The 27,072-nt window shown below is 34.4% G+C and overlaps 1 protein-coding gene across 1 annotated transcript; it reads right to left on the minus strand.

Moving 5' to 3' along the window:
- Positions 1–4,785: 4,785 nt before the first annotated feature.
- On the minus strand, positions 4,786–7,698 carry LOC142607452 (root phototropism protein 2). The gene is made up of 5 exons (XM_075778957.1): positions 7,522–7,698; positions 7,356–7,425; positions 6,890–7,267; positions 6,069–6,794; positions 4,786–5,620 (listed from the first exon to the last, which is right to left on the minus strand). Exons 1-5 carry the CDS (start codon positions 7,581–7,583, stop codon positions 5,096–5,098), a joined length of 1,761 nt encoding a protein of 586 aa, XP_075635072.1. The 5' UTR covers positions 7,584–7,698; the 3' UTR covers positions 4,786–5,095.
- Positions 7,699–27,072: the final 19,374 nt, after the last annotated feature.

Genomic DNA, 27,072 nt, shown 5'->3' on the forward strand with positions numbered 1-27,072 from the left:
ATTGCATCGCATCGCACCACACCACATTGCACGGTAACCAATTTATTAAAATACGGTGCAGTGCTAAATGTAGTCTAAAACTGCACCGCGAATACTTTTAAATGTGGGAGCTTAAATGAGACCAAATTCAAGTGGATTTAGGTAGAGAATTTTTTTCTTTTTTAATACAAGATAGAATTTCTACTCTAGCCTAATCTAAGTGTATATGTGTGTGAGTCTCCCTCTTATAGACTTGAACTCAGGCTCTTGCCCCCCACACCACACAAATATTTATACTTATAGAGTGATCACCGCATCAAAGGGGAGTGGTGGTTAGAGAATTAATATATCTAAATGTAGATCGACTTGTGATGAAATAATTAATGTGCGGTGAAAGGTACTGTTTGATGTGTTGTGAAAGGTAGGAAGGACATGGTATTTAATAATGTATAAATTTACAAGCAGTGCGAATGACATTGAAACTGGCTAGGAAAGAGAGGTTCTTTATGTTCTCATCGAGATTTGGGAAGATGCATCGGAAGTGTTTGATGTTATTCTTGTTATTAATTCTTAGTTTAGTTAGAGCATTCACATTAAAGTAGGTAAAATATTTAAAAAGCTAGTTTAGCACCAATACACTAAAAATACTCTCAACATTAAATTTGTCATACTAAGAGCACTAACCCCCCAAGTTGTTATTTTACTCACCAAAGAAATAAAAACAAGCTCTAACTGGGTTGTTTTTTCTAAAAAATTTGCAACCCATTTATAGTAAGGTTATATAAATCCAACCTTAGAGCACTAGCATCCGATAATGCAAAATAAAGGATGCAAAAAAAGTGTCTATTTTGCATCACCAAACACCACTTTATCTATTTTACCAATCTATTTTACAACTCACCTTACATCTTAATTTTTATTTTTGCATACAACCCAATAAAATAATATAAACTACTTAATTAAATAAAATAAAAAGTAATCCTCTCTCTCTCTTTCCTCTGGTCTCTTTTTCTCCACCCACAACTACAAACGCCACACCCCAACCACAAATATAGCCAACCACCACACCCACCCTCCACCACAACCGAAACCAACCTCCACTGCCACCACAATCACAACCACAATTAGTCCAAAAATCAATCTCATAGTAAAAAAAAAAAAAACTAAGCTACCACAGTACGGCACATCAGCCACCACCACCACCTAAAATCAAACAACATCACCACCACAACTGTTGCCAAATCCATACCCACAAACCAAAAAAAAAAAAACCAACTCGAAGCCCAATCCCACAAACACAGACCCAAATAAACCCACATCCAAAGCCCCCACACCCACCACGACCACCGACAACCCACAACCGGACCCTGCAAAGGCCGATCCAAAGCCACCAGCCACTGCCAAGTCACTGATTCCCATAACCCAGCCACTGATTCCCATAACCCAACCATCGATTCACCGATTCTTCAATTCCACAACCTAACGCCGATGTCCACCACAAACCCACACCCTCCACGCTGATCTAAGAGAGATGGGCTGAGATAGAGAAAGGAGAGAACAAAACAAAGAGTGGGGAGAGAGGAAGAGATGAGAGAAAAAGAGAGGGAGAGAGAGAGAGGGGGGAGGAGAAAAGTGAGTGTGGGCTTGGGAGAGAAATAAAAAATATTAAACCAATTACAACCTCACTGTAGTTGGGTTGCAAATTGTTTTCGAGATAGCAACCCAGTTAAAGCACATTTTTATGGGTTCAATGGCTAAAATAGCAACTGGGGAGCTTTTACACTCCCCAATGCTAGTGCTCTTACTGTAGCAGATGCTTAGATTTTATTATTATTATTATTTTTTTTTCTCACTTTTTTTGTCTTCTCTCCTTATCTCTGACTTCGTGTCCCTCTCACTGCTCTCTCTTTTCTTTCCTCTTCACCACTCTACCTCCATTTCTTGCCTCTTTCACCTTTCAACCTGCATCAAATTGGGCTACAGGTAAGATTGGCGCTTTTTCTTCTTTAGCTTGCTTTTTTTTTTTTTTTTTTTTACTGTTGTTAGGGTATATGTGGTGGTGGGTGGGTTTTGATTTTGGGTAGGTGGGTTGGGAGTGGTGGCTAGTTAGGCTTAGCCAAAATTGGATTGGACGAAATCGATCGATGTCTAAGTGGTGGACAAAGTGGTGGCCGGATTGTTTCTAGGTTTGCCGTTGTGGGCCTGTTTTTTGCTCGCTGTGGGTTTGCCACCGTAGGTTTGCTTTCAGTCTCAGGCGTGGGTTTTGCTCTCAATCGTTGGTTTGCTCTCTTTGCTTGTGGGTTTTGGTGGTTGTTCACGATGGTGGGGTGGGTTTTGCTCTCAGTCATGAGTCGTGGGTTTTGGTTGTTGTTCACGATGGTGGGGTAGATTTTGATATGGGTTTTGGTGGTTGTTCACGATGGTGGGTTGGGTTTTGATGTAGGTTAGGCAAAATGTGGGTTTGTGGTGGATTGGTCATGATGAAGCAATTGCTTGGTTGTGTGTTGGTTCAGTGGTGGGTGTTGGGTACTTGGGTTAGGTTGTGGGTGGTCATTCTTTGGTGGTGATTTTGTGGTTTGGTGGCTGGTGTTTGGGCGTTGGTGGTGGGTGATTCGGTGGTTGTGTGTGTTTTTTGGGGCAATTTTTTTATTGGTAATTTTGGTGGTGATTCTGATGAAGAATTGGTGTTTGTGGCTGATGGCGGAAGATGGTTGTGTGGGTTTACTGGAGAGAGATAAAGGAAAAGAGGAAAGAGAATTGGTTATATTATTTAATGTTGTAGTTTATATTATTTTAATTAGTTGTATGTAAAAATAGAAACTGAGATGTGGGGTAAGTTGTAAAATGAGATGGTGAAATAGATATAATAAGTTTTGAGGATGTAAAATAGATCCTCAGATGCTAATGCTAATTTTTAACACTTAACTATAGTAAGCTGGAGTTGCAATCTTTGGCAGCTGGCGGTAGCTGAGAGTTATATATAAATAATATTAATTTATTACATTACCTCTCTCTTCTCCATTAAAAAAATATTATTTCTCGTTCCTACCTCGGTAACCCACACCCAAGGCCCAACACCTCCCCTTCTTCCTCTCAAGTCTCAACTGAAACTAAACCCTCTCACCCAACGCCTCTTTCTCCCTCTCATCTTGCTAGTCGTTACTCATGGATGGTGGCTAGATTGGGTTTTTTGTCTTCGTTGTTGTCACCATGTCAATCCATTCGTTGCACACCAAGTTCAATCAAATCGGAAAGGGAAATGGAGTAGGAGCTTATAGCAAGGAGCTCAACACTCCCAAAGAAAGCCATAGATTCTCTTTTGCTTTTGCTTATGGTGATCTTGGTTGTGGATGGTGGGTCACGTTGGTGGTCTTGGGTTGTGTTTGCTGTTCTAGTGGGTTCCGATTGTCGTGGTGGTTGTGAATTCTGATTGCCATGTTTACAGAGGATTTTTGGCTTTTAGCTTGAGGTTGAAGATGAAAGGTGTATGGGAATTGTATTTTGCTGAGAATTTTTCTGGGTTTTTAAAGTAATTTTATTAGGAGAGAGCTGTGGTTGGTGGCTTGCTGTGGATTATGGTTGTTTGGTTATGGGCATGGATGTTCTGTGGCTGTGGGTAAGTGATATATAGGCTGTGGGTGTGGCTATTTGTGGGTGTGTTGAGGTTATGGAACAGTGTTTGTTGGTAGAAATTGTTTATATTATTTTAATGTGTTGTATATTAAAATAGAGTCTTTGATGTTGGGTGTATTGTAAAGTAAGTTATTAAAATAGATAAAGTAAATTTTTAAGTTGCTAAAAGCTATATTTTTGAGAAATTTATTGTGAATGCTCTTAAGAGTTGAACTAGAAGAAGTGTCCACTCACGTTGATTTGATCCATTTTCAGCTCAGCAAAGAAATTGTAAGAGCATTACCATTAACTCTTCTATAAAAAGCGTCATTTTGACACACCAAAAGTCTACTTTATTATTTTACATCATCATTTTACAATATCTCATTCATCACATGTTTATTCTTCAATTCTATACATTAAAATAATATTTACAACACATTAAAATAATATATTAATTCCTCTTCATCATCAACAACAACGGCACAACTACCACTGCCGCAACAACACCGACAGCCACCACCGGCACAAACCCACATCCACCAACACAACCTTATAATTAAAAAAAAAAAAAAAAAAAACCACAACCAAGAAAAAAAATCCACAACAATCCAAAAAATAACCACCACAATCACCCAATAATCACCACCACAACCACCAAATTGCTGCCATAACCACAGTACCACTACCACAACTAACCCACAACTCATCACATTCACAAACCTCAAAACTCATCCCAAATCAAACAAACCCAAAAGCAAAACCTACCACTGCAAGCCGATTGAGACAGATCCGATGGTGGGAGGTTCCGATGACGTGGTGGATGGCACAGCAAGCTCGGCGATGTGGCGACTGTGGTGTGGTGTGGTGATCAGGCCATGGGTTGCTGTGGATGTGGTGGGTCGGCTTGTGGCGGTTGGGATGGGTTGGTGTGGCTGTGTTGGTGGTCAGGTTCGTGGGTCATGGGTCATGGGTCATGGCTAGGCGGCAACTTGGTGAGGTTTGCTACTTGGTGAGATCGGCGGCGGCTTGGTGAGATTAGCGGAGAGGATTGGCGAGGACTAGAGAGTGATCTTAAGCAGCTTGTGAGGTAGCTTGGAGGAGAGGGAAGAGAGAGAGAGAGAGAGAGAGAGAGAGAAGAAATAAAATAATGATAAAATATTTTGCAACATAATTATGCATGTTGCAAAAAAATTTGAGATTTGGAACATCTCATGAGATATGAATATTAGTGTTTGGTGTGTCAAATACCAAATATTTGGCATTTGACACATCTTATGATAATGCTCTAAGCATATCAAACTAATTCAATTGTTTGTATTATTTAACTACACAAATACATCAAGCCACGAATAAAAATTAAAAAGAAAAAAAATAAGTGCAAATAATTAAAAAAAAAAAACAAAAAGTTCAGGGGAAGAAAGGAAACCATATTACACAAGTTTAGTAGATCCTCCCCCAACCCCAAAGTACAGAGGGAGCATCTACAAGTAAAACGATGCAACTAAGAGATGGAGAATCTTCTCCTCCTAGGCTTAGTAATATCCACTGCATCTTCAATATTAGACGTGTCCTTAGACCCACTCTTGAATGGATTCAACTTTCCCAGCTTCTTAGAAACCGAGGAGAAGAACGTTCTTTTGGTACTGGACCCATTAACCTTGGTAGCAGAAGTAGATGATGATGTCCCTTGAACTTGAACATTATTATTGTTCTTGTTCACCTGCATGTCCGAAATGTACATCTTCATCTTCAACAGCTCTGTACGCAAGGCCTCGTTCTCTTTGATCAGTGAAACGTCAGCCTGCAATTGGTTCCTCGTTGTTATCGCATTATCTGGCGTCCTGTTATTACTTTCCTCCACGCCACTCCTGAGCTTCAGCTGATCGTAGTATAATGCATGGAGAACTGTCTGCACAGGCAACCGCTTGTTCTGCGAGGCGTGGACTCTGGCTTCGTAGGATAGCTTCAGCGGGTCCATCACGCTACACACTTTCTCTCGCTCTATCTCGTCCAGGTCTGGATGCGCCTGCAAAAGTTAAGCCATCAATTTAGATAAATGGAGTGTAGACCCAAGCACCGACAAAGATAACGATGTCGTTTTGGAAGTTTGTAAAATATAAATGCGCTAAGGAGTCCTCTCCCACAGTAGCCTCTTTCCGCCTCTTCATTCGGGATGTTAAGAATTTTTGCAGAGTACTTTCATAATATTAGTTTTTTTCATATTCGTAGAAATGGATATTTTCTAAACTCATAAGGTTGCTAGACATGAGGTCGTATCACAATTTCTCTTACATGGATGGAAGATGTCTCACGGCAAGACTCAATTGTTTTACAAGCTAATTTGGCATCTGTTTCTTAATAATACTCATTCTAAAAAAAATAGTCACTTAATTTGACAGGGATTATTATTATTATTTTTTTTTTTTGAGCATAGATAGGGATTAAATTGACTTAAATAAATTAACTGCGATTACCTTTAGATAAATATCGACCGCACGATAAAGATCATCGTCGACTTTTCTAGCTCCTTTGGGTACGAGATTAGCGATGCCGTTGAACTTGGAGATACTGAGTTCACCGTAGGTTGCGATTTCGCCTAGATATGCGTCGACGGTCTTAGCCACCCTGTGCATCGAACTCGAACACGTGTCTCTGAAATCGCCGACGCTAAACACTGCCATAGTTTTCTCTTTCTCTACAAAACCAGAGACGATTTTCCTAACGCTATCTAAGTCAAACAGTCTCTCTCCGTCGTAGGTAAACGACAAAACCAGAAGGTCATCAACGGTCACATGTTCCAGAATCGCTGAGATCCGCTTCTCGAGCTCGCTCTTGCAACTGCTCGAAGCTCTGAGGAAAATCGCAGATCGGAGGAGGCAGCAGAGGAAGTGGATAGGGAAAGCTGCTTTTTCGGAGGGTAAGAGAGATACTATTGAGTTCAGAAGCTCACGTTGTTGGATTCTGAGCTTAGGGTTGCTTGGATCCGAGGTCTTCGTTCCATTTCCAGAGTGGTCTCGAACTAGATCTCGTAGTGATCTCTCTGTGTATGTTATCAGAGCGCTCGCTAGAGTTAACGATTTCGCTCCACGTTGTTTCATTGCGTTGATGATGTTTCCGAAGAACTTGATGTCTAAGATTGATAGCTCCTCTGTCCACCAATTCGGCGGTGATCGACTAGGAAAGTTCGCCTCATTACACGCCTAATTTAACACAAATATATATAGTTAGGTGCTCGAAGTGTTGTGGATAATCTCGTTAATAAAAAAAAAACGTTACGGATCGATTAGTTTTGTACCTTAGCACTGATAAAGTCGATGCATCTTTGGACAATTTTGAGGTTTTCGGCCAAGGGGAGAAGATCCTCGCAAGATTTGAAGACAACAATGGCGCCGGAGAGGCTCGCAAAGGCGACCTGCGAGAGGAAGTCTTCGGTGCGGCCAGCGAGGTTGTTGTCGCAGTATTTATCGTTCATTTGTAGGTACTCTGCAGCGCAACGAAGAGCTGCAACGTTGTGGACTGTGATTTCGAAGTTGACACTGTAACAGAACTTGGCTGCTTTCTCAAAGATCTCAGGGCCTCCGGGAATTTCTGAGAGATTGATCCTCGTTAATTCAGGTTCTTTTGACTCCATTATCAGTTTTCTTATGTAGTTGCTCTTAGCCACTAGCATAAACTGCCACCACCACGTACACAATTAACAACCTCAAATCAATAATTCTCTATCAGAAAAGAGAGAGAGAGAGAGAGAAGGGTTTTCAGACCTTATGAAGAGAAAACTTTGCTTCACCAACTTCAACTACAACATCTGTAGGAATTTCTTGAGAGAAAACCCTGCGAACATTTGCTTGTTTTGGTTAGTAATTGAGAGAGAGAGAGAGATCAGTACATAATAATCTTTGTTTATCTATTTATAGAGAGATTGAATACCATTGGCCGGTTCTCTCCATGGCCATTGACAGCCTGCTGTTGCTAGTAACAGAGGCAGCCATGATTGGTATTGAAGAGAAAGAGAGATTCAGATAACAGTAGAATCTCTTTTGGGTTACATAGAGAGTTTTATTTTATTTTTATTTTTTTAACCAAGTCTTTTTTGAGGTGGTTTTTTGACCAAGTCTGGTGTTACTTTCTAATCCTCTTTTATCTTACGTGTAACTTGCTTTTTGGATAGTTTTATCTTTTCTTCACTTTCTACTGATTAGATTGACCATTCTACCCCCAAATCAATTCCACGTCGTACCAACCAAACGACAGCTAAAAAGTTATGCTCCTGTCAGCTCCACTACTTTCTTGTCAGCTCCCTTAGAGCCTGTTTGCTCTTCCTATCACCCCTGACTCATCACTCACAAGTCCTCAACCCATATCTTATCTCCCATTCCATAACTCAGGCTTCTTCGGTTTCTAAGTTCAAATTCACATTAACATATTAAACAATGTTACATATTTTTTCACACACTTTTTCACTCATACTTATTTCAAAAAATTACAAAAATTTCATTTCAAACTACAAAAACCTTAATTTTCAATTTTTTAAAATTCTTAAAAGTTGTTTTAAGTTTTAATGACTCTAACTCATTTTTTGAGTAATGAGTCATAAGAATTGAGATAAAAAATTGAACCAAAAAAGCATCCTTAAGGTGGAGCCCACAAATTTGAGAATTAAGTGGTGAAAAATGAGAATTGAGTGATGAAAATTTTTAAACCAAACACCCTTTATAGAGTTTGCTTTTCAAATTTCAACAAGAGGATGGAATAATAGATTAATAATCAATTCTCCAACACCCAAAATTTGAATATAATTCCTTAGGTATAGACCTATATTATTATAGTAACCCCAATAATGTGTTTGGATGAATGATTTTGATCTAGGTGGGATTTCTTTTGTTTATATTAACAAAAATGTTATATTAAAATTTTTGGGATTTTTGGAGTTAGAATTTTCAAGCATCTAAACCCTGAATTTAAATTCAATCCACCACTACTATTTGTACTATTATCATTTTGTCATTATTATCATCATTGTTATCACCACCATTATTCAAAGAAAAAAAAAACTTAGGTAGTCCCGAGTACTACTCTGGGCTCTCACAATGGGACCCACCCACTTTGTGAGAGCCCAGAGTAGTACTCGGGACTACCTAATTATTGTCTACCATTCAATAGTCATTATAATCATTTTTACTGTCAAAATTACTATCACTAGTTACTACTAACACCAAATGCTGTCACCACCATTATCATCATTGCCTGCAACATTTACATGATAACACAACATTTGTCATCGATGTTATCTATACTATCTATAAAAGGATTCCCTCTTTGAACTGGACTTTTTTTTATAGTTCAAAAATACCCTCATTAATGAAGAGTAGCTTCTCTTAAAAATATGGTTATAAATGTCAAATAACAAATTTCATTTTGAATTAAAAAAGAAAACTCCTAAAATTTAGAATTTTTCTGTCTTCGTGTTCATCTTTTTATTCCCTAAAATTTAGTCTTTTTTATTAATTTTTCATTCGAATAAAGTAGTAAAACACCCCCAATTTAAAAAATAAAAAACTAAGAGAACTCCTAAATTTAGCCTTATTTCCCCTCAAGTTTATCTTATTTTTCCTACCCAAACTTTTCTCTATATCACTACACCACTTTCAAACACATTCAAAAAAAAAATTATTGCTTATTTCTAAAGTTTATCATTTTTATTTGTTTGAAAAATAGAAAATATATATTTCTTAATTATAATAAATGCAAATTATTAATATTTACCAAAATAATAAAATAAAATAGAAGAACCTCTGAGCACGCATAATGCGCATGCTTAGAGACTAGTAAGATATAAGCACGCGTGTTGCCCGTGCTCAGAAACTCTTTTATTTTTTTGAGTAAAGATTAATAATTTGCAACTATTATAATTTGAAAATTTTTATTTTTATTTTCAAACAAATAAAAAGACAAACTTTAGAGATAAGCAGTAATTCTAATTTCTTTTTTGAACGTGTATTTAAAGTGGTGTAGTGATATAGAGAAAAGTTTGGGTAGGAAAAATAAGATAAACGTAAAGGGAAAGAATACTAAATTTTGGGAGTTCTCTTAGTTTTTTATTTTATTTTAAAAAAATTAGGGATGTTTTACTTTTATTAGATGGAAAAGGAATAAGAAAAAAAAATCTAAACTTTAAGGAATAAAAAAATGAACTTGAAGGAAAAAGAAAACCCTAAATTTTAGGAGGTCTCTTTTTTAATTCAAAATGAAATTTATTTTATATTATGACCCTATTTCTAAGAGAAGTTACCTTCATTAATGAGAGTATTTTTGAACTACATAAAAGTTTAGTTCAAAGAGGAGAATCCTTTTATAGATATTATAGATTATGTTTAGAAAATATTAAAAGTACATAAAATTTTAAAATTGATGCAATAATTAATATGATTGATAGACTTTAATTACCTAATAAATAAATATTTAAATTGTTTTTGTAGTGACCTCCTAGTATGAGGTAGAACCACTCCTCTCATAACTTGAGATGATTCTTGTGTGGGTGCAAAACTGAGATGGAACTCAAGGCTTGGATTGGCACAATTAATTTGTTAAGTATGGATTGAAGTTTACAATGTCAAGACTAAAAAAGAACCAAAAACCAACGAAAAATGAAGATTTGAGAGTGAATGAACCAAATATAAGTAAAGTTTGAGATTGTCGTGTTATTAATCGGGAACAAAAGAAGAACATATCACTCTTTCTCTCTAACTCCGCTTTTTTTGAACCCCCTTTTGGAGGAGGAAGGGCCTTACACTACTTTCTCCTTCCCTTATTCCCATATTAGTAGTGAACTCCAGCGGTGGGGATTAATGGATACTTGTCATATCGAGTGCCTTCTCCTTCTTTTTAAAGGAGGTGAATGGGTTCTAGGGTGACTTATACTGTTTAGGTCAATCATTTAGTAATAAATGCAGCATTGTTAGGTGGAGAACATCCATTTAATATGGATGTGACATTTGCCAAATTCCAGTGTTATCTCCTCTGGTTCATCAGACACATCTCATTATGTGGTGGCTGGTCCCTTAACCATATTCCCTACGTCATCTGTCATTAGTACAAGCTTATTGATCAATAAGAGTACTGGGAATCGCAATGAAGACTAGAATCCGAGAATGAGTATTTTTCAAGCTTCTCCCTTGGAAAACCTAATGGACTGTAACATTGTTCCTCGAGCCAGGTTACTTTATTCATTACTAGCTACTTTTCAGTCTAGGTGCCGTGGGCTTTACTTATGGTCCAACTTTACTTCCCCCACCCACAATTCTCATGTCAACTATTGAAATCAAAAGTCGATAACCCCAACGATTATGATATTATATTGTTTTGATTCCAAATAGTAAGCTTGTCAACATGCACATCCTTCTCATAAAGTGAGGTAGGTTGGTGTTAAGGCAAAGCTCATCAAAGAATGGAGATGTGAGATGCACTTTGATGTGGGACGAAAACGCTGACCGTCCCTGGGCGGTCATCACCTCGGCAGCCGTCCAGGAGCTATCCTCAGAATGAGAGGGACGGGCAAGGCCGTCCTGAGGATGATGGCGAAGCTCCATCCCTCGTCCATGGGATGCGCATGGTTTAGCCCGAGAGGACTCGTCCACGTAAAGATTGGTGGACGAGGATGCTATTGGAATTCAGGCACACTCGACGAAGGAATTCCAGGACGAGGATATCATACTTAGGAAAATCTCCGAATATAATATGATAATCCCTTATTCTACGCATAACTGTCATATATCCATTGTGAAATATAAATGTAACTCCTAAACGGTTATGACAGTTAGATTTAATCCTTTTGCCTCCTTGAATCCAGGAGAAGTTCCAATTTTGATAACCGCCTATAAGAACACTATATAAAGGCTATTTCAAACAAGGCCAAGGTACGCTCATTTTTTACTTCAAAAAAGTTGGAGCTCAGATAACATAGAGAGAAAAACTAACTTTGCCATCGGAGGGTTTTTGGCCGGCATCCCCGGTCGCCTTTGATTCGCTTTTCTTTCTTTTTCAGGCCGCAGAGAGAACCAGTAGACCTTTGAAGTCCGAAGCATCCAGCCTACTGATCTTCTTTGCATCATCACACTTAATTAAACATTTGACTGAGGGAAGATAAGTAATTTGTTTTTGGCTAAAATGCTAAATTTACCCTCTAAGTTTCACTAATTTTCATTTAAGTTATTTAACATTACTTTCATTTATTTTAGTCCAATAGGTTTCGAGCTTATTTAATTAAGGTCTTTCCGTCAATTTCGGTTAAATTTAGCCTTCATTTTGTTTAGAAAAATGTCAAATTTTCAAATTTTTTGATGCATTGAATTCATATAATGCATTTTGTTTTTAGTTTAATTTCCAAATTATGATTTTAATAAAAAAAATTAGATGGTTCAATCCTTATTACAAGAATAAAAAAAAAATTGAAAATTTGATGCTAATTAAATTACTTTTCACCAAGTTTTAGTAATGGAATGTGCGTCAATAATGTAATTTCAATCACGCATCAATAAATAGACAAAGGGGTGTTTGCATGCAACCATAAAGGAACTGTTTATTAACTGTACCCACTAACTAAGCCACTCCCAAGGTGATTAGCCGAGGATAAAAGAGAGATTTTCCCAACACGGTTTGTTTTTTATGAGAGTTCGGTAGTTAATGTAGTAGGTAGTTAATGTAGTAGTTACTAGTGATTACCAACGTAACATGCATGGAAAACATTGTCAATGATGAGGACTTGTGCTTGAAGACTTCCAGGTTAGGGTCCAGTCTAAAGAGATGTCTCTGGCTCTCAGCCACTCAAAAACAAGTGGCTGTGACTTTTCCTGGAAAAGGTTTTCCAGCTACGAAAGCATAAAACCTTTGGCCGGAATTACTCCACGTCATCTGGTACTCTAAATTTACAGGCAAACGGGCCTCACTCTCATACGACTGACTTGGTTTTCGTTGCATAATTGTTTCGGAGATTGGATAAACAAGGTGGCCCACCCGAATCATTTTGCTATCTAAATCAGCGAATTCCATAACAACATGTGTCATCTTCCTTCACATTACGCACTCCTATTGGAGAAGTTATTATATGTTACATCCACCCTTGTGAGAGAGAGCCTTGAGAGAGGGAGAGAGGTAACATGCACCGTAACATATAAGAGTTTTTCCTCTTATTGACGGAACATATATCCACCAAAATTAATCCAATAAAAGCTAATACTGTGCTCGTGGCTTGGGATGGAAAATAGACTTGAAAATGAACCCAATTTTATATTGACTAGTGAGGAGTGCATTTTTAATAATAATCATAATTATATAATTTAAACAATACAATTTTTTTTTTATATATAGTATTAGTTTACATTTTTTTTAAACCATACATTTTTAAAATATGTAATGATTTATTATTATATATATAATTCATAATTTAATTGGTTTTAAATTTTTCGATTTTTACACCTAATAATTCATTTACTACACAAATTAAATACTTAGATATACACATGACAGAAAATTAAACTCCAATTGAAATCCAATTTAAATTCATGTACACATGGCGGAAAATTAAACTCTAATTGAAATCTAATTTAGAATCTAAATTGGATTTCAATTGGAGTATAATTTTCTAGCAAGTGTACATCTAAGTTTTTAATTTTTAGATTTGGATTCTTCGATTTTTACGTTCAATAATTCACTTAATACAAAATTAAAAATTAAATAGAACATGTGACAAAAATTTGAAAATCCAATTAAAATCTAATTGGATTTTCTCTAAGATTTGGCTATTAATATATATAAAGATAACTCAGACTCAGTCCAAAAAGGCAAAAATACATAGTTTGTTTATATTTATTTAAGGATAAATTGCAAACTACAACTCTAAAGTTGGAAAGCATTTGAATTTTACACCATGAAATTTCATAACTTGAATTTTATTCTCCGAAATTCTATTATGTTTGCATCAGTCTTTCCATTCATCTTTTTCCTTAAATACCATATAAACTTGTCACGCATGTTTAGTTTTTTCAATAATTAAATAATTAAAAATGACGTGACATGGATGAACTAATAACGCGTGTAGTAAGCTTATGTGGCACTTAACAAAAAATATAAATTGAGGGGCTGGTTGTTGATGCAAATGGAACATAACTTCAAAGGTAAAATCTAGATTTTGAAATTTAAAGGTGTAAAATTCAAATATCCCAAAAATTTTAGAATGTAGTTTGTAATTTAGCATTTATTTAATTAATAAACATGTCAAACACAAACATATTATATATCATATTTTTAAGTTTGGTATTTTAATTTATACTCTACTGATCACAATTTTTCATGTATTTATAAGTATGTGATTTGAGATATTATATATTTATATATATATATATAAATTTTATTTTCAAAAAAATATTTACAATTTCACATCTTTATATATGTACAAATATAAAATATATTTATAAGAATTTGATATTTTTTTATTTTTTTATAATTCGATAGTTAGAATTAATGGATTTGAATCTCAACATCTTCGTTAAAAATACATGGTGTCCATTGAACTGCAAACTCTTGGTTATATAGATCTAATATCGAATTGTCTAAATATGCAAATTATTCTATAAGACATCAAATTATTATTTATTTATTGCTAAATATAAAGAGTTGATTTACAAGTAAAATTTTGTGTAGGATTTGTTTTTATATATTTAAAATAAGGTTAATGAATCTAACTTTTTTATTAGTACATAAATTAAAGCATTATTTTGTCTTGCTAACTCTAATAATATAATTTCAAATATAATTTTTAATTAATGATTATTATAGTATTAACATGTGAGGGGTGAGAAACTTAAGTTCAGGTGTGTAGTTCATATTGGGAAAGAATGAGTTAATCAAATAGTTCAAAAAGAAACTTAAGCTTATTCGACAAGAAAATGATGCAAGCTTGAATGTGTAATCTATATTTGTACTGAGCTCAAACTCAATTCTTATTTAAAATCAAGTTAAATGAACTAATTCTTTTAATAATCGAAAAGTAAAGATTAATATGAAGAATTATATATAAAATTTAAAGAAAATATTTCAACAAAATAATTAAATCAAATTAAAAAAAGTAGAAATAAGAGAATAAATATTACTTTAAGCTACATGACGAATGCACATTGACCAAGACCAAGTTTTTATAATAAAGGATGCTAAGATTATAATAGATTGTGAAATAGTTTAATATAAATAATGAATTTCCTTTTAAGTTATGTAATTGAATTTAATAGAAATAGTTTTTTTTTTATTTATAAAAATGTTATCTAATTTTCACATAAAGTAAACTATTTTTATAATTTGAATGTACTTGTAATGAGTCACAAGACGAAATTATGTCGTACAACTTTGTAATGAGTCACACGACATGTATGACTCAACTTTTACCATTAAAACAAAATATTGTGGAAGATTATTAATATAGCATAAAACAAATAATGAAACTTTTTCTTTATTTTTACAAACTCTTAGTAGTAATATTGTAATAAAAATAATATTTTTCAAACCTAGTAATATATAGTTTTCACTTAGAGCAACTATGTTAACTATTTTAATCTACATATAGTGCGATACATGTCATAATTCATAAGGAGGAAAAAACTGAAAAAAATAATAATAAAAAAGAGGACGTGTACTTGTTGCCACCACAATGTGTAGGATACAATTTGATTATATAATATTTAATACGTTGACAATACAAAAGACCCATTATACTGGTTATCAAAAAAAGACCCATTATACTGGTTATCAAAAAAAGACCCATTATACTAACAGATGAGCAATAACATTGGGATCTCTCGTATATATGGTGAATGTGGTAGATTCCTGTATGAGTTTTTGAATCTTGCTAGATTGTTCTTAGGTTATTCAATCTTTGAATCATGTTGTTTCTTGTATTTGTATTGTGTTGTAAGCTGGTTGTTCAATAAATGTATGATCATTCAATAAGAAAACGAGGAAAAAAAAAGGATTTAGGATTTTTGGTTGGATTGGTGTCACATTGTTTTCAGCAACAAATCAAGTTTCCATTTATTGCATATTTGAGAAAAAATCAGTTTTCTTTGAAAAGAAACGGAGTGATATGACATGAAAGTGAATGATTAATAGAATGATAGAATGACAAGCATGTAATATTCTGGGTCAGTTTGGTATCAGCATTTAGCATCAGCGTCTAATTTTTAATTTTTATGTATAGTTTTTTAAAATTTTATTTTTTTTTTCGTTTTTTTTTCTCACTTTTCTAAGTAGAAGTATACTTTAGCATAGTTTCAGTAAAAAAAAATTTGACAAAAGCTAGATAAACCGTTCAGACTATCTCTTTTTTATTTATATTTTTTTGGGTTTGCTGGGTAAGCATATAATTCTATCACAAACATGGAATATTCCTCTACACCAAAACCTGAAAATAACTCCGAGGATTAGGCCAGTTAGGATTTCATTGAAAGCAGCTGCATGAGGATGAGAATTTGGAGACAAGTGCAAATTGTTAAGAGGTGATGGAGATGGTTTGGTTTCAAGTCTATTGTGTGTGGGGATTGCATGCAATTTGCAAGTTGTGGTGGTGGTGGTGTCAAACAAGAAAGATATTGGGCCCATGTAGTAGCCATGTTCGATTGGAAAGTGATGAGGAGAAAGGTTGGTCTACGCCTACTTCCTCCATGCTCTCTTATAACCAAAATTGTGGACTGGAATTAAACATAACAAAACTCTACCATTGAGGTCACATCCATTTCGAAGATTGTAGGGTCCAATGCCAGTTAGGTATTAATAGTGTCTCCTTGTCTTGGTGGGACTTGGGAGGTTGGCCCGGTGGGCTTTCATATTAGAATTCATATCACATTTTGTCTTTTTTCTCGTGAAGTTTATTCCTATTTTGACTTTAAGCTCGGCATTTTGGCCCAAACCCAACCCAAAACAATCTCATCACCGCGCCTATCCACTGTAGACTGTAGTCAAACAATTTCAATTTTAAAAAATAAAAATAAAAAACTAATCTCATGCACACCCGCACAAGCACACACCAAAGTGGCCGATTTGGCCTATTTGATCAACGTCGTTGTTGCTCTCTCTCTCTCTAAGCGAGAAAGAGAGGTTGTCGTTGAGATTAGGCATGGTGGTGGTCAATCTTGGCCATGAATGGGCGATTCTTGGCCATTAGGAGGGTGATTCTATCATATATATATAGAGGTTGTAGTGTACAAGGTGAACCCACTTTGGGATTGAAAGAATGAAGAAAGAATTACAATTGACAAATTTTGAGAATTTTGCTAAAACAAAATGATCGCATACAAAAACCACAATTGAAAAATACAAGCGAACTTTTCACTTTGATATTTTTTACGTGTACTAAAAAGAATCGATTGAGTCAAATAGTAGATAGATTAACTGTAATCTAAAAAATTATGCTGAAAAAACGAGCCAAACTAAGGGTCTGTTTGGATACCGCTTATTGCTAAAAACTAAAAACTAAAAACACTGTAGCAAAATAATTTTTAAATGTATGAATAGTGTCGCGAGTCCCAGTTTTATAGTTTTTTATTTATTTAAAAAAAGTAGTTTATGGGTCCTGTGAATAATACACGAGACCCCAAAAAAAAAAAAAAAACACCACTGGGAAGCAAAATGCGCTTCTCAAATGGAGGCTAAATGTTTTTTATTCCTAATAGCTAGTAATGACTATCCTAACAGAGTTTTTAAGTTCAAGGTATGTTTGGAATTAGAGAAGAGGAAATGAGAGGAGAATAGAGAAGAAGGTGGTTGGAATATATGTCCAAACATAAAGTTATATCTATTCACAAGTGACCTTTTAAGTTGTGCACCTTTATTGGTAACTTGTCCTTATTTGTAAATTTGAATCATATATTGTTTTAAATTGACTTTTTGTACACATAATTTTTTTTTTAAAGATTTGCTATATGTAGAATTTTGTCTCAGTTGTATCATGTAACGATTTACATGTAACTTTTTAGCAAATTCACTCTTCAATTTATTCTTTTTCCATTGTTTTTCCCTTTAATTTTCAAACAGATATTTAGTGTGGGTGACTAGGCCAGAGGTTGCAACAGATTCAGAAGTCATAACTATTTAGTTTCAATGCATATCCATATTTCTACCCAAAAAAAAGACTGATTGGGTTAACCAACAGGCTTTGTGGAGTATGAGAAAACAAACTAGGCCCATTCATAGTTTGCTTTTATTTTTTCTACCTTTTTTTTTATTTTTTATAAATAGTTTTAACCTATGGCATTCGCTTTTGTTAATAGTTATTTATCATTAGATCAAGACACTAATCGATTTTTGGTATAGATGGAGATTGAACCCCAGATCTCTTATTCAACTACAGAAATTTTATCAATTGAACTAACTGAAATCTATTTATTTTTTCTAAGTTGATAATTGATATCACATCTATGTCATCTACATTCTAGGACAACCTTTTACTTTTTGTGTTTTTTTTTGATAGACATGTCTACAGTAAATTCTAAATACGGATACGAGGGGACCACGCTTTAGTGTAGTGGATGATATAAAATGTGCATAATTTAGCAAAAAAAATTAAAAAGATATAAAAGGTCCTTAGGTGGATTAGGTCCCATCTTCCCAAGAAAAAATTGACTAATTGGCTTTAGCGTTGGAGCAAGAATGAGCAATCGCTCTCGTCAAAGTTTAATTTTCATAAGAAATCTACTTTTTGATAGATGATAATGATATTGATGTATACTAGATCAACTTGTAAGAAAATACTATCCATGCTTGGATAAAAGTAAATGGATTAGATTTTCCAACCTTTAGGTTGTTCTTTTTTAATTTTTTATAAGGCTTCCTTATTTATTCTATAAAAATTATATGATATATATATATATATATATATATTGAATTTAAAGATGATATAGAAATCATAGTTAGTAATATATGGTACGTGTATAATACGATAAATGTATGTATATCTATAATTCAATATCATTCAAGAAAATTGCATTTCAACAAATTGGCAAAAACTATGTAAACAGAGAAAAAACATTACGTGCATAGTAAGTGTATAATACATTTACTTTAAAAAAATACATAAACATTTGTCATATGAATATTTTTTGGGCGAAAGTGCACTTTTGGTCCCTACATTTTGGGTCAATTCGCATTTTAGTCCATAAATTGATTTCGTTCTTATTGTCGTCCCTATTTTTAAAAAATCATTTCTATTTTAGTCTCTGCCGTCATCCAAATAACAGAATCCTATTATGTGGCAGACGGAGTAACCTGGTTGCTGACATGGTGTTGATGTGGCACTGATGTGGCATTAAAATATTATTAAAAAAATTATTTTGCATTTTTCAAAGCCACATCACATTTTAATTTTTTTTCATATTATTATTATTATTATTATTATTATTATTATTATTTTGGCCTTAAATCTAATATTATTATTTTTACTTTCATTAAACCTGTTCTTCATGTTCTTCTCAAATTCAAGAAATAAACCCAACAACAAATCCAATCTCTGGCAAACCCAAATCCAAATCCAGCAACCAAATCAAATCTCCATCAAATCCAGAAAAACAAGAAATAAAACCTAGAATCAAGAGCAAACCCAGAACAAGAACAAACCCTGAACAAATGCAAACCTAGAACAGTGCAGGTGAACCCAGAATTGTTCTTCATGTTCTACAGAAAAGAAGATGAAAACTTGCCCAGAAAATTAAAATAATCAATATTTTCTTTTCTTTTTATTGATTTTCTTAGCAAATAATCAAACCCATGAACCCAGAAAAATCATCAACAACACAAAACTAGAAAAATCAATAGTCAAACCCACCGATCAGTCAACAAACCCACGCCCACAAAGTCACCAAACCCACTACCACCATTGTTGATCAAAAAAGAGAGAGGAAGAGGGATTCTGGTTTAGAGAGAGAAAAGAAGTCAGAGATTGACAAAGAAAGAAGCAAAAGAACGATACAAACACAAACAAGCAAAATTCGGAGATTGCATGCCGTGCTCATGTTGCTGATCTCCTTTGCCTCTTCTTTTTCTTTTTTCTCAGGCCGATCTCCTCATCTAATTCTTCTGGGCCGATCTTCTTCCCTCTTTTTTTTTTCTCAGCCGTGGTTTGGGATTTTTTCAACCAACCCAATTTGAGAGCAAGTCGTCTCAGATCGAGAGAGATAGAGACTAAGAGAGACAAATACCACACAAACACACAAACTAATTTGGGTTTTTTAGCACTATAAATACGCATCTCTGGCTGATGTCGTTTGGGATATTTATTAATTTATTTTTGTTTTGATTTTACTTTTTTTGGTTTATCTTAAAAGAAAGAAGAAAATGAAATAGATACAAACACAAACACAAAAATGCCAACATTGAGCGTGAATAGTGTTAATTTAGTGTTTGTTTCTAAAAAAGTTCAAGAAAAATTGAAATAATTGCTCTAATTTTTTTTATTCTCAATCTTTAAAATTGTAAAGTTTTTTTTTTTTTTTTTCCAGTTTAGATTGAATTTTTTTTTTATCATGCTGACGTAAATGCAAAATAATTTTTTTTAATAATATTTTAATGCCACATCAATACCACATCAGCACCATGTCAGCAACCAGGTCACTTCGTCTGCCACGTAATAGAGTTCCATTACTTGGATGACGGTAGGGACTAAAATAGAAACGATTTTTTTTAAAATAGGGACGACAATAGAAACGAAATTAATTTAGGGACCAAAATGTGAATTGGCCCAAAATGTAGAGAACAAAAGTGCATTTTCGCCTATTTTTTGAGATAAATACAATAATATATTTCTTATGGGGCATAAGACTATTCTCACCAATTTAATATGAAATAATTTAAGTAATAATGAAAATTATTTCAATAGTCATTAATAAAACAACGATAAAACTAACATTCATCCAAAAACTAATAATTCCTAATAAATTATCTTCACTTATTAGTCATTAGTCACGTATCAATCCTTGTTTTTAAAAGGATTTTTTTTTACCATTCAATCTGTTCTAGTTTTTTCTTTTAGAATCATGTCCAAAAGTTACTAACAACTTACAATTACAAGTATATATATTATACAATAAATATATTATATATTCAGTAGAATATAATATTAAATCATATCTGGGTATATTCAGGAGAAGAAAGAAACCATACAAGTTTGAGGAGGAGTAATGCAAACAACAACTATAGACAAAAGAGATTAAGATAGTAAATTATAGATAGCACTTATATAGTTGCCTAGGAAGTTGGAAGAGGTGCCAGGAGGGGTGGCCCAGTTGGTGTGAGATCCCGCAAGCATGTATAAGGTCCCTCGTTTGAGTCGTGGCGGGTACCATGTGGGGGTGGGTTCCTAGCATGCTTTGTGCCTCCTCTGCTGGCTCTCTTGGGGTGCTAGGGTAAGGTCTGTGGCACCCCGGTCACAGTAGTTATGACTCAATCCAACATTCCCTAGCGGCCGGGGGGGGGGGGGGCTCTTATCAGGTCACGCCCTGGGGGGTAAGCCACATATGGTAGCCCCCGACCCCCCTTTTATTCATAAAAAAAAGGAAGTTGGAAGAGGTAGGCACAAGAACAATTAGTTCTGTAAGTATAGCAAGGTAGGCTCCGATGGAGGATGGTAATTGTGGGAACCAAGGTTGAATCAAAGAGAAGTAGGTCTAGATTGAGTCCAAAAAGGGCCCAATGGTATGCTAGTAGAAGAAGAATGGGTCCAAATTGAGTGACCCGAGGAAGGTTAGGATCAATAGCCTGGGCCAAGGAGAAGGGCAAGCTCAGAAGCATAGGCAGATGATTGAAGATTATCAGGCCACGCTTACGACACTATCTGTTAGAAAGAATAATGATTTACCCAAGTGAAGGTTGAAGAAAGCTTCATGATAAAGCCATTATCTTCTCCATATTAAATGCATTGCACTAACCAACCATGTCACATTTATCATTTATGGCTGAAAAACCCTCCTAAATAGTGCTATGATAGCTTATTATCTACACAACTCAGCCTCAAAAGGAGGGGAAGGGAAAGATATAACAAGTATCTCACCTAGTAAATTATCCACCCTACAAGTGGACAATTGAGATGGGAGCAACTAAACTATATCTAAGAAAAGATACCTTGTGTTAAGGGATCAAAAAAAGATTACGCCTAGAGAGAGAGAGAGTAATTATAATTGTGAACCTTTGAGTATTTGTATTGTTGCTATCATTGTGTAATAGTCTTCCTCATAGAGAGGTCAAAAATTGACCGACCTGTGGGTATTCGATGTTAGGAATATAAATAATTATTGTAATCCCTTTAGTTAGGTAGTTGCTAGTTGATTGAGATTAGGATTACGATGAGTTAGTTAGGATTTGAGTACATGTAACTTATTTAACACATGACTTAATTTATAGAGCACATATTGAATTAACTAGCCAATTATCTTGAGCCATGTGGGCCAATGATGTTAGAGCTAATCTCCTATAAAAACATGATTGTAATTCAACATTAGATATGAATGGAAGAATAAACTAACTTCTTAGTGCATTATTGCATCTTTATCTCTGTTAATTTCTTTCTTTCTCTATGGAGGGTGACTACCTCGAATTAAGTCAATTTCCCTATAATTCCCCTATAATTCCTATCCATCCCCATTAAGAACCACTAGGTTCCTAACAATTGGTATCATAGTCGTTGATCTTGAGACAAGCAATTGTGACCAAAGAAAACTTTTGAAAGAAATATAGAAAATGTTGAACAAAGCCTTAGAGGATGTCAAGGATATTTCAAAGATAATTAAGGCCTTGGTTGAATCTAAAAAGGTTATGAAAGAAGAGCTCTCAAGATTGCAAGAGGATCTTAAGAACATGATGGAAGAGGAGTTACAATCTTTTGATTCAATGGAACTCAAAGAACAAATTAATTTCCAAGAATCTACTGCTGTTGTTACGAGCCGGGATGTTGATTTTTGTGTCAAAGTGGATGATGATATACATGAAGAAGCTGCCATTGAAGTCTAGTCCAAAGAACCAACAAAGAAGGTGATGATGATATTCCAAGAACCAATTCTTGATGTACCAATGGAGGCTTCCATTCAAGAGTCTATGAATAAAGAATTGGCAATCCAAGTGTCGGTGATCCAAGAATCCAAGATGCAAGCGCCAACAATTTTAATGATTCTAGAATCAAATGAGGTCTTGAGGATACAAGAAGATTCCAAGGTTCAAAGAACCAATGAGACCTTGAAGATTGAAGAACCATTGAAGGCTCAAGAATTCGAGCAAAGTTTAAAGATCTACAAAGAAGAAACCTTCATGTGCACGGGATCGCTTGTCAAAGAGGAATGCATGAATATGGTGATCAAAATGTTACTAAGGTATTGGTCCATTAGAATATCTCCTTTAATAAAGGTGTCAATTCACAACAACACAATGTGCGCAAGGTGCTTTCAAAGGGATGGAAATGTCAGGAATATGAAATAATTGTTGTAATCCCTTTAGTTAGTTAGTTAGTTAGCTAGTTGGTTGAGATTAGGATTAGGATGAGTTAGTTACGATTTGAGCACATGTAACTCATTTAATACATAGCTTAATTCATAGAACACATGTTGAATTAACTAGCCAATTATCTTGAGCCATGTGGGCCAATGACATTAGAGCTAGTTTCCTATAAATACATGATTGTAATTCAACATTAGATATGAATGAAAGAATAAACCAACTTCTTAGTGCATTAGTGCATCTCTATCTCTCTTAATCTCTCTCTCTTTCTCTATAGAGGGCAACTACCTCGAATTAAGTAAATTTTCTTACAATTCCCATCAATTCCCCTATAATTCATATCCATCCCCATTAGAAACCACTAGGTTCCTAACATCAAACCCTACCTGACCCTAATGGGTTGGGTAAAACCCGAATCGCAAAGCAAATGGGGCAGGTTTGGGTTTTAGAAATCCAACTCGTAGCGGGTTTGGGTCGAGTGCAGGTATTATGCATACCCGACCTGTGTATATATTATATTAAAAAAATTAAAAAACCCTAACTATATATACTAGCTATCTTAATACTAATCCGCATTTTTCATTCTCATCACTAACTCTCAAGTCTCAACCGCCTCCCTCTCCCCCACTCTCACTATTACTTGCTGCTGCCGCCCTCCTCCACCTTTTCATCGTTGGTCCCTCCTCCACCTCACCAGTCCATCCTTGTTGCCTGCCTCACCACACCACTCCCTCACTCACCGTGCCGCCACTGGTCCACCTTGCCATAGACACTGATCCTTCCTCCCTGCCTCCCTCACCTCACTTTGATTGGAAAAAGAAGGGATTTTTGTTGGGTTTTCCATGAGTGTTGTGGTATTGTTTATGGAGTTTTGGAGGGGTTGAAATAGTGATAGCTTTCGAGTTGTAAAGGGCAGATAAATTGTTGTTTTGTGTTGGTGTAAAATAAAAAATGAAGAATTTTTATGTATTTGGGTTTTGTATTTAGGATTTCTGTATTTCTGTTTGTAATTTTTATGTATTATTTCATTGTCAAATTTACTTTGAAGATTATGTATTTAGGATTTCTGTATTTGGGTTTATGATTTTATGTATTATTTCATTGCCAAATGTATTTTGAAGGTTATGTATTTAGGATTTCTGTACTTGGGTTTGTGGTTTTGAAAGGGAAAATGAGAAATCTGAAATTAAATTATTGTAGATTTGTATGATTTTGCTGTCAAATGCTATTGATATATATATATATATATATATATATATATATATATATATATATATATATATATTGGGCCATGGTTCAGGCCCTTTAGGGACTTAGGATTGAGGCCCTTCAGGGACTTAGGATTGGGCCATAAAGTGGCAAATTTGGGCGAGGTCCGTGAGGCCCGATATGGCGGGTTTAGGGGTTTTAAAAAAACCCGTTTATTAAATGAGGCAGGTTCGGGTTTTTGGGGCTGGCCCGCAGGGCGGGTTTAGGCATAAAGAAACCAACCCCGAACCCGACTCATTACCATTCCTACTTCCTCAGCCAACTCAAGGAGAGTTTATAAATAGAAGAATATTTTCCGCTTATCATTTTTCTTAGCCTTTAAGTCTTTTTACTTTGAGTTTGTTTTCACCACTATTGTGAAATTTTAAAATACTCGCAAGTGTACGAACCGTACCGAAATATAGTTTGACAAGAACGAGGTCGAACTCACAGGGACTTGAATGAACTAAGAAAATTAATTAAAGCTTAGCCAAATCAATCCTAATCTAGTTTAATAAAAAATTAGTTTTTTCTGAGATTAAATGAACTAAGCATATAATAAAATTAAGCAAATGGTTACACTAAGCAAAAGATATAAAGCACTAAAAAGATGTAAGCAATCAAGGGAAATGAATTAAGGTTTTGGAATCCACCTTATTAATTCATATTAGCATATATTTATAATCATTGATTTTTCCCAACCACTGCATGATAATCTAGAAATCAATCTTGCTATCATGGAAAATATCATCATTAAAACTTTTGTTTAAAAATCTAAAACATGTTCTTCTTTGCTTCTTAAGTATAAAATCAAATCATCAATTGTATCTGTAACCAAGAAAATCACAAGATATATCCAATTCTAAAAATCAAATCATAAATTGTATCCATTGACAGACAAATCACAAGCGATATCCAATTTTATAATCAAGAATTAATAAACCAAGCATTCAACTAATTAAGATAAATCCTAAATCATGAGAAAAACATGATTGAACTCATATCTAGAATCTCATCCAAGTCAATTGATATGAAGTAAGAACAATTTAAATCATTAAAGAACAACTATTGTGGGAAAAATAAAATCACATAAATATTACTGATAATCCTTAACAAGGTTTCATCCTCAACCCTAATTATAAATTTAGCTACTCATAGTGATTGAAAGAAAACACAAAAATAAAATACTAAACATTCAGCTAGAAAAATAAAATAGAGAAAGAAATAGTCACAGTGCTAGAGAAAAGTCACAAAGGAAGCCACATGCGATTGCCTGCACTTCAGTTCTAGCCCTAGCTGTCTACCTCTCTGAATTTTGCCCTAAAGAGCCTTTAAATAGGTCAAGGAATCCTATTATAAGTTGAATTCTCGTTTGGAGAAAATCCTGAATTTTTAAGCTTTACTTAACTGACGATTTTGGCCTATTTAACGTCATAATTCGGACTTTTGGTAAATTACAAAGTTGTAGCCCTTTAAGTAATTATCTCGATTGGACATCTAAGCCGAAAGTTATGCCAAAAATACTAACTGATGTGCAGGCTAGAATCCTAATCCTAATTGGACTTGGATTTGGTGCAAATTTCCTTTGATTTCTTGCTCCAATTGGACTTAAATTTAATTAGGTTGGCCTTCTTTAACTTCATCATGGCCCTTGTAAATTTAAAGTCCATTAGCATCCTTCTTTGCACAAATCCACTTATTTAATTTCATTCTCCTACAAAAGACAAATTCATGCAATAAGATTTAATTAAGTACAAAATTGATTATTCACCATTATTTCAAAACCAAATATAAAATGCATGAATTAACTCAAAATAATTATGATAATGCTTTCTAACAATGATATAAATATGCAAAATTAAGCTATTATCAATGCACATAAAATACCCCCAAACCTACATTTTGCTAGTCCTCGAGCAAAACAAATAAAGAGTAAAACAAAACAAAGAAATAAAAAACAAAGAAAAAGAAAATCATAACTAATCCACTTTCACTGGAAATTTCAGTTGCATTTAGCATATGCAACAAGCCTTTAAACCCCTAGCTTACACTAGTGTACGAGTTGTAATCTCGTGAGGGTTTGCAGGGAATATACCTACAAAATTCTGAAAATGAATACTAAAAGCAAAACAAAACAAAGAAAATCAATTTTTTTTTCAATTGTCTTTTGCAAAGAGGATTAGTCAAGCTCAAAAACACTACAAATGCTAAAGAAATTTCTCATGCCATCAAAATTCCTATTTGTAAAAAAAATTGGGTCCTACATTTACTTTTTCCTAAAATAAAATATATTTCATACACACAAATCTTGTCACCTTGTATATGGCAAAATATACATAGTTTGTTTATATTTATTTAAGAATGAATTAAAACTACAGCTCTAAAGTTGGAAAGTGTTTGAATTTTACACCATAAAATTTTAGAATTTGGATTTTATTCTCTGAAATTCTATTATATTTGCATCAGCAGTCTTTCCATTCATCTTTTTCGTTAAGTACTACATAAACTTGTCACACGTGTTTAGTTTGTCTAGTAGTTAAATAATTAAAAATGACATGACATGGATGAAATAATAACACGTGTGGTAAGCTTATGTGGAACTTAACAAAAAATATGAATAAAGGGGCCGGTTGCTGATACAAATGGAACATAACTTCAAGCGTAAAATTCAAATTCCAAAATTTAAAGGTGTAAAGTCTAAATATCACAAAACTT

Source organism: Castanea sativa, chromosome 8 (genome assembly GCF_040712315.1).
Source record: "Castanea sativa cultivar Marrone di Chiusa Pesio chromosome 8, ASM4071231v1".
Lineage (NCBI taxonomy): Eukaryota > Viridiplantae > Streptophyta > Magnoliopsida > Fagales > Fagaceae > Castanea > Castanea sativa.

Excerpts from the sequence above, each read along its gene's own strand:
- LOC142607452 (XM_075778957.1), bottom strand. The coding sequence starts at position 7,583 with ATGGCTGCCTCTGTTACTAGCAACAGCAGGCTGTCAATGGCCATGGAG. Across the intron at positions 6,795-6,889 it reads TCGACTTTATCAGTGCTAAG|GCGTGTAATGAGGCGAACTT; the intron begins GTACAAAACTAA and ends GTGTTAAATTAG. Across the intron at positions 5,621-6,068 it reads CGGTCGATATTTATCTAAAG|GCGCATCCAGACCTGGACGA; the intron begins GTAATCGCAGTT and ends TAACTTTTGCAG.